Source organism: Atractosteus spatula, chromosome 11 (assembly GCF_055471065.1).
Source record: "Atractosteus spatula isolate fAtrSpa1 chromosome 11, fAtrSpa1.hap1, whole genome shotgun sequence".
Lineage (NCBI taxonomy): Eukaryota > Metazoa > Chordata > Actinopteri > Semionotiformes > Lepisosteidae > Atractosteus > Atractosteus spatula.
This window is the reverse complement of record NC_142716.1, coordinates 25740769-25754093: the sequence shown is the minus strand read 5'-3', so window position 1 is coordinate 25754093 and position 13325 is coordinate 25740769. Positions and strand designations below refer to the sequence as shown.

The 13325-nt window shown below is 37.1% G+C and overlaps 1 protein-coding gene across 1 annotated transcript in view; it reads right to left on the bottom strand.

Moving 5' to 3' along the window:
* Window positions 1-1624: 1624 nt before the first annotated feature.
* The window catches only part of LOC148823731 (deoxyribonuclease-2-alpha-like), a 38812-nt gene continuing 27111 nt past the window's right edge, over window positions 1625-13325 (bottom strand). Inside the window, exons 2-3 of the mRNA XM_088928096.1 lie at window positions 4644-4808; window positions 1625-1962 (exon numbers count right to left, since the gene is read on the bottom strand). Coding sequence (XP_088784222.1) covers window positions 1625-1962; window positions 4644-4808 — 503 coding nt within the window. The remainder of the gene's footprint in view (window positions 1963-4643; window positions 4809-13325) is intronic.

The window sequence follows — 13325 nt, the reverse complement described above, 5'->3', positions numbered from 1 at the left end:
CACAGCCGAAACCTTTTCTCTCTTCTCTTTTCAGCATGGAATAAACCTATTGTTCCTTTACAGACTACGCATGCTGACGCAGCTACCCACCTGCACTACTATAAACGAATATAGCATACAATGGCATCTAATTATAACAACTTATACTTGGGATTTTTTAAAGAATCTTTTGTTTTTAATCCATAGCATAATATTACATTATGAAAGACAGTTTTGTGCAGAAAAAAAAGCACCTTTACATTTTACTTTATTTATTTAAAAACTAAGAGCTTTTTTTTAAGTGGTAAGAATGGTAAATTGTGCCATGTGAAGTTCATTTTTCAGTTTCCACTGTCTACATTCCCGGGCACGGCTTATATGTGGGTTAATATTTACCTATCGGATTAGCAAAGGTTAAAATAACACAACTGAAACAGGATGAGGAAATGTGCACACACTCCTCTGACATACTCATGAGAGAGAGTCTTTCCCCACTTGACATGCTTTGAGCTTATAAAAGAGAGATCACCCACTGGAGAAGAACACGACTGTGAGTGACATCACTGTGAGGTCATAGGCATTGAGCAGGTCAGACAATCAAGACTGCAAGGGGAGACTCAATCCTACCCAACATTAGAGACATGCCTGCTTTTGCAAGTGCCAGCTTGATAATGGTTTAAGTTCCTCAGATATTTTTTAACTTCAGCTAGGCGTATGGCCTTTGACTTAAAAATCAGTAAATCATTAAGGAATGCTGGAAGGTTTAATAGACTTAAGATATTCTTACCAGATCGAAACACCAGCACGGCACTGTAACCTTATTCTTTATAAAAATGTGAACATAAACTCTCTCTTTTAAACTGTACAGGCCTATTACAAAGCCAGTCGAAGTGGACAGCTCCACAGAGTAAACAGTCATATAATCCAATGCTTCAAGTTGATCAATAATGTAGTAACTGTACTGTATATGAAGATGTGGTGATTGTTTTTATTTAACCTTATCCACCTGTTCTGAAAAGCATAGGTTGTCTTGTGTTTTGCAATACGTAGTCTGTGGTGTTATTGATTTAGCTAGTAAAAATATATATATTACTCATCCATTGTGTGGTTTCTGTGTAAAGTGTTGTCAGCATTACACTATTAATATATTACAATACTGCTGTGAAAACAAACTTATTGATTATGTTTAAAAGACACTGGAGATCACTTGCATTTGCAATATTTTGAGAAAAGTGTAGTGTTGAAAGCTAATACACACGTATATTCCCCCCCGATATATTCAGTACTTCATTCAAAAAATGTTTTTTTAGATGCATGACTTCCTCATGATACATATCCTTTCTAAATACATTTTACTTTTGCTATTAAGGTCAGTACTGAATAGTTTTGGAACATGTAAAGGTTTATTCCATGCTGAAAAGAGAAGAAAAGAAACAATATTTCAGCTGTAGAGTCTTCTTCAGGTGTCAGTTCCCGTTTCTTTTCTTCTCTTTTGCAGCCTACGCGTGTTGACGCACTACCTACTTGAGCTACTGCAGAGTTTTCTTACATATTACTTACCACCATTTGCTTTGACTTGGAAAAACTATGCAGTATCGTTTGAAAAGCAGCCCTTTCTTGTTCGTCTATTTCTGCCAGCCACGTGTTACTGGCAGTCCTCAAATGTGTCAACTACTGTGAGGAAGGCCTTCCACACTCCAGGCCTGCTTGTGCACACAGCCCCGCCTCCTCTTCTCGTTTGACTGATCTCTCGGTTCGTGTCCGCGATGCAGGTCCAGTGCGGACCCCCGCCCTTCGTCACACACCACTTGGAGTGGTCCACCATGATGCCGAAAGGCCTGGCCTCTGGCAGCTGCATCGTCGTCACGTTGTACACCTTGTGCACCACGGAGCAATTCGGCAGCAGAGGCCGATGAAGCTTCCCCCAACTTTTGGCAAAGAAGTCGTCTCCTAAATAGTTAACCAGCAAACCCGAGTAGAGATCTGAAACGGAACAGAGTCACAGGTTCCATGTTAGAATCTGTCCCAGGCACACTTTCTACCCAAGAACAAGTGAATGTGTATTTCTCCCCCCCCTCTCTGAATGCTGTACTGTACTGGCTGCTACCCAGAACGTTCTTTTTTAAATCAACACCACCAATATACAGTAGATCAAGTGTGAAGTGTGACATATTGCTTTTGAAGGGCGGTGTTTAAAACTTACTGGATTGTTCCTTTTCTACATAACATTTTTTTAAATGTATTTAAATAAAATATGACAACCGTTTCCAATAACCTTTAAAGTAACAGCAGAATGAGATCCTTGGATCAATTAATCAATTTCTTTTCAAAACTAGTTGAGATTAATGGAACAAACTGCACATGTTATTTAAGTCCTGGTTCCTTTCAAGAAACAGCAGGATGAGATCCTTGAATCAACTACTAAGAAATTAGCTAAATGGGCCAAATGTAACCTCTCGTGTTCTTAGGTATTAAATGGTATCTAAAGAAGCTACACAAGTTATATTTTTATCCTTTCTTGTGTTTAAATCAACATACCAAGAGAAAAACATTTGTTTTAGATTGTTGTATGAATAAAAGATTGAAATATTCTATTAATCAATTTGCTCAAGAATTGGGCTTTACAGAATGTTAATAAAGCACCTACAAACTACCTCAGACACAAATCCTAAACCTAAATTACTACTGAATATAAATGAATGCTTTACTAACATCCCATAAAATCTCTGTTGAAAGAAAGCGATGCTATGAAACCTTAAATCTAAAGTGTAACCGCAGAACCATGTAGGAAAGTTCAGTTGCCAGGTGGCAGATTGAGAAAGTTTCACCAAAACGAAGTCTGCTTTTTTATATAAATACATCTTCAATTGGGAAAGGCTTTGACTAAAAATAAACTGGATATTGTTCCAACAAAATCTTTGTGAGAAAGTGGGTCTTGCTGGCTAGAAACGGCCAACATACAATAGAGTTAGACTTTGTAAAAATTAAATAAATTCAGATTCTGAGAGGCTCAATAAGTGCTTGTTCAGAGTAAATCAGACACTGTTGACCGAGTTTCAGCAGTGATACATAATTCACTGAATACCAACACCAACACAACAAGATTGGGCACTTTGGGATATCCAAGCGATCTCAAACGCGTCCAATAACTGCAACCTCTATGACCTTGTAGTGTTGTCAGTGAAAGAAACATCATTGGTACAACTTATGCCAACTCCGACACTTAGCATCACTGTGGGGCTGTTATAGCACATATTTTGAAGGAATAAGTACATTTCGTCATCTATTCCAAGCTGGTACTGGTCTGGAACTGTGATAATTCATTTGTGATTTTAAAATGTAGAGGCATGCAAAAAATTAGTTAACCAGCAAACTATTGATTCCAAATATCTAAAATGAGAAAAATAACTGATGTGACATTTTCACTTCTCCAGGAACAAACTGCAATAATGAAGCACAGAGATTGTATATGGATCATGGCAACTGTGTTGTTCACTACTGTTTCTGTATTTTGAATTGGAGAATAGTTTCTAAAGAAGCGATCAGTTGGGAAAAAACCGTGATCCATAGACTTTACTGATTTTTTTGTTTTGCAGACTCTAACTCTGCCTTGGCTTTCTTTTTCTGAACACTGACAGGTTTTGTGCCTTCGCAATGTTGTTTTCCCCCCATCTCACACATTGTTTGAGCAGCTTTTGAAAAGAAATGCGAATTAAGGGGGATGTCTGAAGTAAGTTGTAGAACAGAAAAATACGTTTTGTTTAATCTTAAAACCAATATCTGGCATTGGTATGGGTGGTAGTGCCATTTGCATAAGGGAAATTTCAGATCGACTTGCATTTATCAGAAACTTCATGAAAAGGAATTGAGATTCGAGAGGGAAGAAGTGGTGCTCACCGTCGTTAAATCTAGAGTATTTTGCAAAGCTGGTGAAAGTTTCCCCTGCTAAAGATGTCAGGGGCAGCTGCTTAAACCAAGGCTCTTTCCTGGGATAGCATGTTCTCTGAGCCACACACTGAAGGTCTCTGTGGAAGGTTTGGGGGATGTGATAGTCAAAAGAGTATACATGGATATACTGGAGTTGCACAGCTGTAGAGACTGAAAAATGAAAGAATGAAAAATAACCAAGAGTAAGTATGGCATTTTCATACATCCAGGTCAAATGCCCCCTTTCTTTTTCCATTAGTTTGGAGAGTTACCTTTATTTATTTTCATTTGTTAAACTATCCTCCAAGTTCTAAAATGTTGACATACATTTTCAGCAGCCACAATACACATCATTTAGATTCAATTAGAAAGTCTAAGGCTATTTCGATATTTATTTTCATCTGTATACACAATGAGGTGTAAGTCTATTAGTGTCCACCTATTCTCAGGGTTATATTAAGCGTTCATATGTAATTGAACCACCGACAGAAAATAACAGAATAGACTGGTTTTTGCCCCACAGGTAAATTTAGAATAGGAAAAGAAAAGGTGCACCAAACCAGAACAAAAACTGCAAATAACCAATACTTGAATCTTAAAATCTGGAAAAATTGTACCAAAGGCTTTCAGAAAGTGATAGACAGCTGCGATGTCAATGCCATGGACATACTAAAGCTCAGCAATCAAAGTTGTTCAAGAAAAGCTTCACACAGCTGTATGTACATGTGAACACCTACCTATGTCCTTGAAGGTGCTGTATGTGTAAGTCCCGCAGAAGAAGGTCTGTGCATTTTCATGCCCACTGGAGGGCCAGAATGATGTAGAATGATTTTTCACATCTGGAAGCTCCGGGGTGCTGTGAACCAGCCACACTCCTGTCTGTCTGTCTAACATCACAATCCCTGAAAAAGGTCACACAAGATACATTCAAATCTCAAAATTTGATCGTTTTTGATCCGTCTGGTTTTTCAGTTTCAATGTTTTTAAAGGACAAGTCTGCTCTTTTTGAACAGAGTCCATTATCAAGCCTGCTCCCAGCTGACGAAGTCAATTAATCAATTCAGATCAAAAGTCAGATTAAGAGAATTGAAAACCATAGTCCAAAATAGGACTATTCTTAATCCTATTAATTATTTTCAGTTCTCTTGAACTGACAATTGGCCATGAAGTATGTAGATTTATTTCTTAATCTCAACAATTTAATTTACTGTATTCATTTAGAAATGGGCTACTGTAAATTCAATTCAATAGAAACCTAGAGCCCAAAACAAGCATCTTTAGTTTTGTTTTACCCAGCAGATGAATCTTTTATTATAAACATCAGTATTATATTGACTTACAGAAGTGTTTTTAAACTCAGTGATTTTCACCAGGAGAAAAAGCTCTGATGGCAACAGATTTGTTCTTAGCTTATGTGATGCCTCAGTCAAAGAAATGTAAATGGGAAAAAAAATAATGAACAAAAACAAGATGGAAATATATACTTTAAAGCTTTATGATTCAAGTTTTAAAACCAGAAAACACAGAAAGCTTGTGTTGGTATTCTTCAGACACAGTATATACTTCGGACGTTCCATCATGTCTTGACCATACACAGTAAATCATCAAATAAATGTTTTCTACTGAATCAATGATTTGGACAAAATCTGCAGAATCACACATGTAAATGTTCTACCCTGAAATAGTGTAAATTTTAAAATATTTTATTTTAGATATATATAAAATGAACAATTCACATCCTGCATATGTAGCAAACATTGCACTTGGCTTTAATCATAGGAATAAGCAAGCAAACCCAGCAAGTATTACAGATACAATTATATTGTTTGTTGTGCTGTCTGTGATGTTTTTTTCCCCCCCCATTTTCTGTGTCCTTCTGTCTTGTACAGATGCAGCCATTCAAAATGGGTGGGGTATTTCGCGGCATACCCCGGTGGGCGTGTCGCGGTATCACGCGGTTAATCGACGTCATTTGACGTCATGCCGGAAACTATCCAGCATCACCTTGTAAAACCGCCAGGGGGAGCTTAACCTCTCATGTACAGCATTTGAGCTTTTAATTTTGAACTGTGTATTACAGCATGTTAATCATCAGTCATTAAAATGTTGGTATATTTTATGAAAGCAAGATTGCTCAGTTGGACAAAAGTACACAACCTACCTTTATCAGAAATATTTATGCATCAAAGCCTTTACCAAAGATATTACTAATAGTATTAATAATGAATGACTTTGGACAAGCTGTATACTCAAAGTATAATTTCTTTAGCACATTTGTACAAGCGCTTGGAATCTGCCCAAGCCATACTTTGTCAGGCATTTTGTTTTACTTCAACGGGCATAAAAACTCCCTTGCTTTTAACAGGGCGTTTCATAATTTCTAACTACGAAAATGATTTAAAATGCGACACTTATCATTCAACTAGAGCTCAAAATATCACAAGGATCCTCAAGAGCACAGCAAAGACTGTATTAAAAGATACTTGTATGAGATACATGAGAATCCAGGCTTTTTTTATCAATGCTTTCTTTTCCGTATACCAGATTTTATGGAACCACTTCAGAAGGGTGTCAGCCAGTCAGATTCCAGGAATCGGTACTTTAAAGGAAAAATACACACCGGTATTCCATTTCTCCCTAAACATTTCAAGCATCAAAGTATTTAACTAGCATGTGAAATAGCGTGTGAAAAAGTGGTAGTTTTAAGCTTTTCTGCTAATATAATATGGAATCGCGTATCTAAAGAATTTAATAACGATATGATTATATTCGTGTACTGCGACAGGGCTGTGTAGGGCTGTTTCGCCTCTCTCTTCATGTGACTTCCCTTGTAGCCTACTGGTCTACGTGCCTGATTACCAACTCACGGGTTGTGTGTTCAAATCCAGCTGGTGCTGGACTTTTCTCTTAACAAACATTTCTTCGAAAAAATAGAATAGCGATATTATGGACAATCAATTGACTTTTATATTTCAAAATATCACAACATGATCGATTCTAAGTCATTTTTGATAACAATGAATAGTCACCTTCTTCCCTTCTGACAACGGTCCCTGCTTCTGCTTCCTGCTTCTATTGTGTGTGTGTGTGTAATAGAGTAAATTTTTATAGAGAAATGGAGGCTGGACAGTATGCGATACAATATAAACATTTATATTGATTTAAATCGTGTTTTCATTTAAATCGCAAACGCGTGTTTAATTATATGTGTTTTTTTAATCATAATCAGGCTAATGCAACATAAATTGATACAGTATCTCTGTCTTCTAGGTATCTTAATAAACTTTCAGCATAGCTTTCTACCCGTTTAGATTTATATTTCTTGGGATTTTGGGATCAAACGTGGAAGGATTAGATTGTAATCGTTTTTATTTTTCAAATACGTTTTAGAAAAGTGTAATCTATACCTGCCCAGACTGTACGCCTTCCTAAACCCCGCCTTTCACTAGTGTCCTGCTCTTCCCCGCGCACCCCAGCCGGGCGCTCTTCGGCCTGTGACCGGGACGAATGTATATTTTAATATTTACACCCGGCGCGGCACCGAGGGAGCGTCTGCATTTATAACTTACAGATGCAGCCATTCAAAATGAGTGAGGTATTTCGCGGCATACCCCGGTGGGCGTGTCGCAGTATCACGCGGTATGACGCAGTTAACGTGGTGTCACGTGGTTAACTATCCGGCGTCGCCTTGTAAAACCGCCAGGGGGAGCTTAACTCTCATGTACAGCTTTCGAGCCTTTAATTTTGAACTGTGTATTACAGCATGTTAATCATCAGTCATTAAAATGTTGGTATATTTTATGAAAGCAAGATTGCTCAGTTGGACAAAAGTACACAACCTACCTTTATCAGAAATATTTATGCATCAAAGCCTTTACTGAAGATATTACTAATAGTATTAATAATGGATGACTTTGGACAAGCTGTATACTCAAAGTATAATTTCTTTAGCACATTTGTACAAGCACTTGGAATCTGTCCAAGCCATACTTTGTCAGGCATTTTGTTTTACTTCAACGGGCATAAAAACTTCCTTGCTTTTAACAGGGCGTTTCATAATTTCTAACTACGAAAATGATTTAAAATGCGACACCTATCATTCAACTAGAGCTTAAAATATCACAAGGATCCTCAACAGCACAGCAAAGAGTGTATTAAAAGACACTTGTATTTATCAACGCTTTCTTTTCCGTATACCAGATTTTATGGAACCACTTCAGAGGGGTGTCAGCCAGTCAGATTCCAGGAATCGGCACTTTAAAGGAAAAATACACACCAGTATTCCATTTCTCCCTAACGATTTTAAGCATCAAAGTATTTAACTAGCATGTGAAATAGCGTGTGAAAAAGTGGTAGTTTTAAGCTTTTCTGCTAATATAATATGGAATTGCGTATCTAAAGAATTTAATAACGGTATTCGTGTGCTGCGACAGGGCTGTGTAGGGCTGTTTCGCCTGCCTACTCATGCAAGCTGTCTTGTAGCCTACTGGTCTAGGTGCGTGACTACCAGCTGATGCTGGACTTTTCTTTTAACAAACATTTCTTCGAAAAAATAGAATAGCGATATTATGGACAATCAATTGACTTTTATATTTCAATATATCGCAACATGATCGATATTTGCGATATTTTGAACATATCTTCCCTTCTGACAGCGGTTCCTGCTTCTATTGTGTGTGTGTGTGCAACAGAGTAAATTTTTATAGAGAAATGGAGGCTGGACAGTATGCGTTACAATATAAACATTTATATTGATTTAAATCGTGTTCTGATTTAAATCGCAAACGCGTGTTTAATTATATGTGTTTTTTAATCATAATCAGGCTAATGCAACATAAATTGATACAGTATCTTTGTCTTCTAAGTATCTTAATAAACTTTCAGCATAGCTTTCTACCCGTTTAGATTTATATTTCTTGGGATTTTGGGATCAAACGTGGAAGGATTAGATTATAATCGTTTTTATTTGTCAAATACGTGATTGTATTTCTGAATGTTATGTGACACCTACAGTAGTTCACTGCTTTAAATACATCGAATTAAGAAAGTTATGTGTAGCACTTTAGATCTTTTTTCTGAACCAGGGAAAATCTGATCATGTTTCTCTATAACAATAATAAAAAACTTTATTTTACATATCGCCTTTAAAAGTGGCATCTCAAAGCAATACAGTAGATCGAAAAACAGTTAAAAGGGACCAAATTAAATACCAGACAATCGCAAACGCGTTTTCAATAAAATTATTTTATTCATTCAGCAGTTTGTGAGAGGGACATCCAGCAGGGGAGACACACCCACCGGTTTTCATTGACAAAATTGTTTTTTTTCAATTCCTCTTGTCTAACAGGAATGTTTTGTTTGTGGACAGACTGTTAGACAAGAGGAAAAGACCGCCTCCTCCTACGAAGCATTAATCGCGTATCTAAGGAAAATTGCAGTATACCTTTGTTCATGCACATCATTATACAGTACAGTATCTCAATTTGTATTTCGATAAAAAAAATCGTTTGCCCAGCCACTACTGTTGTTATTGTTTTTATCCTGTAAAGCGTTTCCTTTTTCTGCGTTTTCCATTTCTTTTTTCTGATCACTCGCTTTCTGGATACACATCTCACCTGTCCTGTTCTTTGTTTTCCTGGTTTGCTGATTATGCCTGCTGCGGTCCACTCCTACCCTCACACCTAAAGAATACTATTTTAAATTTCTTGGCGCAGTTCATTAACCCTTGTATGTGCTGTCCGCGCCGAAAATGCAATTAAAAAAAAGTCAAAAAACGCGCTCAAAATACAATTTATAGCTTAATAAGATACACTCCACAGGCAAAATTAAAGACAAAATTAAAGACGATTAAAATCTGTAATCTTTCCACTTGTACTGTGAGTCATCGGACAGTTTCTGCTTTGTGTAAGGATGGTGAGAAAGCTGTGCTCAATGTATTTAAGGGACTTAAAAGTTAAAGGAGATGCTTAATATTGCTTGACTAATTTTAAAAACCAAGTTATAAATGCAGACGCTCCCTCGGTGCCGCGCCGGGTGTAAATATCAAAGTATACATTCCCAACAAGAATTGTACCCATCTTTCATGCAAATAAAACACCTTGAATTGAATTGAATTGAGGGAGAGATGGGGGTAGTGGGACAGAGATACTGTAGACAGACTCAAGGCAAATAAGATACTTATGGGTACGCAGGCATTCACGACAGCAACATACAAAACGTTTGCACGTACTGTATAGTTAAGTTATTACTTGGTTTTCAAAATGCAACGAAATACAATATTGTTGTTGCTGCTGTTCTGGTTGTTTTTATCCCGTAAAGCGTTTTGAGAAGCCACCTTTAAAGGCGATATATACTGTAAAACCGCTGATTCTTATGGAATGTGTTCCGCAGGAGATTCAAATTTTTATTTATTTATTTTTTAATCGCGTATCTTAGGAAATCTCAGTATAACTTTGTTCATGAACAGTGGCATGTTACATTATCATTCGTTTTTTTAACAAGGCTCGCCAGCTAATGTGAATTGAAACCTGTCTTGCTAGCTTTTAAAGTCGTGCATGTGTAAACTGTACTAGAGGGCATGCAAGTTACTCTGCCCCTTTCAGCTGCAGGGAGTCCCTCTGCTGCAACACACAGCAGACAGAACGGGAGACTATTGCCTTTCACATCTGACACCAGTGAAGTAAAAGGGGTGTCTAAAGGGGTGATTTCAGACCACATTTTAGTTACTTTATTTTGTTTACTTTTAACATTTCTGTAATTTACAGTAGATGTCACAATAGAAGCCCGAAGCCTATTATACTCAGTCTAGCCTTGGATCCTCTGAGTCCCATGACTCAGTCTTGTCTGCTTTCCTAGAATAAAACCAGTTAAGTCTTGTGTACTATGCAATTTATATTTTCCGATTCCATGCATTCCCTTAATGTTTAGAGTTTACTATATTCTCCAGACTCAAACACATAAGTACTAATAGCTCTGTCCCTTTAGGAGACTCTTTGCAGTACTGTGTCCCACTACCCCCATGAATTCTTTAGGTTGGGTCTAATATTTTCCAGTAATATACAGAATGGGATACAAAATGCTGTCAGGCAGGTAACAGAAAAGAGAAAAATATAAATATTTCCATTTTACAGACGTTCACACATTTATAACATTTTGGCTCAATAAAAAGCTAACCCAATAATTAAATGTGATAAAGTATAGTTTGGATGTTTATACATTCATGTTAATCGTATTCTTGATTTATTTCATGTTTCATTTGCTAACTTAGAGCATATTGTGCAATGAAGAATAAAATAGCTGCATGACAAGTGACTTCCTTCTCTCAGTGGAAATTAAAAGGTAGCCTGATAAATTATAATAAGACAGTAAGAAAGGTTCCAATCAGGAGGAGACAATTCTTTCCATTTTTTTGTTTGATTGCTGGTAGCAAACTGATCTGAGGATCTACTCCAGCTCTTTCTCTTTTTATCATACAGTAAATCTTATTTTCTTGCTTTCTGAAACACAATATAACAAAAAATAACCTCACAAACTCAAAGAAAAAATCCTTGCTCCCCCCCCTTCCCTTGGCAGTACTTCCTCCCATGCTTTTAACTAAGGGCATCTAAAATACTGTCAAACAGCTACAATGGTATCTCTGTACAAGGCTTTGACTGTGTCAATCACAGCACCTACCATTCCCTTACCAGCAACAACATGGATTCTAACACTCAGACATTAAAAAAAGTCAGGCCAAGAGAGAAAATACCGAGCTTTACAACATGCGGTACCAGTAACATTTTACCCACAGTAGACTCACCAACCAGATGTGTTTCAGTTTCTGTGATAAGCCTAGATTAATCATATCCTCTCCTCTAGTAGGAGCACCAAGTGTAAACATGTAACGCCCCTATTAAAAATAATGGCAAAACAGAAGTTCACTCTTTCTAGAACATACCTTCCTATGGACACTCCTAAAATGTATAAAATAGTGTCCACAGCATCTCATAATAGAGGCAAATGGGGAACTACAAACTCATTTCATACAATGCCATCCATGAGGGGTTAAATACACCCTGAGAGAAATTAATTTCTGGATAATTCAACGGCTGTGATTTCTGGAATATGTATTATCCCAAATATTTTCAAAAGAAATTGAATCATTTCAATGAATCTGTGCCATTCAAGTACCTGCTCCAGACAGTAACCACTGCTAAGGGTTTATATGAAGCTTGCATTAAAAGACTTTAAAAAAATGTCATGTTCCCATAAAAAAGTCATGCCTTGGAGTATAGACCCCCAAAGGAATGCCATAGACTCAAACTGCAAAATAAACACATACAGAAAGTATTTGTATTGTAATTGCAAATCCTGGTATGAGTGATTGGTATGACTTTCCTCATTACAAATCTCTTATTAGAATTTAAATTTCTCTGTAACTCCAGGTCAGAACAGAGAAAATGTAACTGCCTTAAGGAGTTTACGATTATGAAAAATAGAAGGATAAGCATGATACGTATGTCTTCTGTCATTTTCTAAGTCATGTTACTGAGCACCAAATCTTATTGAGAATATGAATCCATTTAAGGTTTATACCATTAAAGTAAAGGTTTATTCCATGCTGAAAATGTTTGTACCAGACTTTTTTGAGGCCTGTTTAATTGTGTCTGAAGTCTGATGTTGTAAATTTTATTGTTAAAAAGATCCATGAAAATGTCACTACTAAAGTTAGCTGGTACTGTTGGTATTGTAAGTGGCAAGTAGAGCTCATATTTTAGATTTTGTGTAGTTGCTAGCTTTGAACTGTGTGTTGGATGCACATGAATTGAAGGAATGGGCAAACATAGCTGATGCGGATCCACAGAGCCAGCATATTAAGATGTTTATAATTAGAGGCAATTTGTTTAAATAACTAGGTATGATGCAGCCATTCAAAGTGCGTGGCACAGACACCGCGGTACAGATACCGCAGGTATGATGACACGGGATACCGCGGTGCGTGATTGGTTGACCGACAGGGGCACTCGTGGTCCGTTGGTCTGTCGTAGAAAGACTTACTGTAAACGTCTTTACTGTGCCCGTTGTAGATATTGAATTTTACCACTGAAGGGAAATCTTAGTAGCTGAGCATAAAAAGAATAGGAGCATACTGTAACGCGTGTGAAGGCCATAAACGATATTAATTTTGGAACGTAAACATACAGTATATAGCTGGTCTTGGTACTTTAAAGAAAAAAATACACACCGGTATTCCATTTCTCCCTAAACATTGTAAGCTTCGAAGTCTTTAACTAACGTGATACCGGAGTCAACAAGCATACTTTTAGAATTTGATTAAAAGGGAATATAATATGGAATCGCGTATCTCAAGAATTTAATAACGGTATGATTATATCCGTGTACTGCGGCAGGGCTGTGTAGGGCTGTTTCGCCTGCCTGAT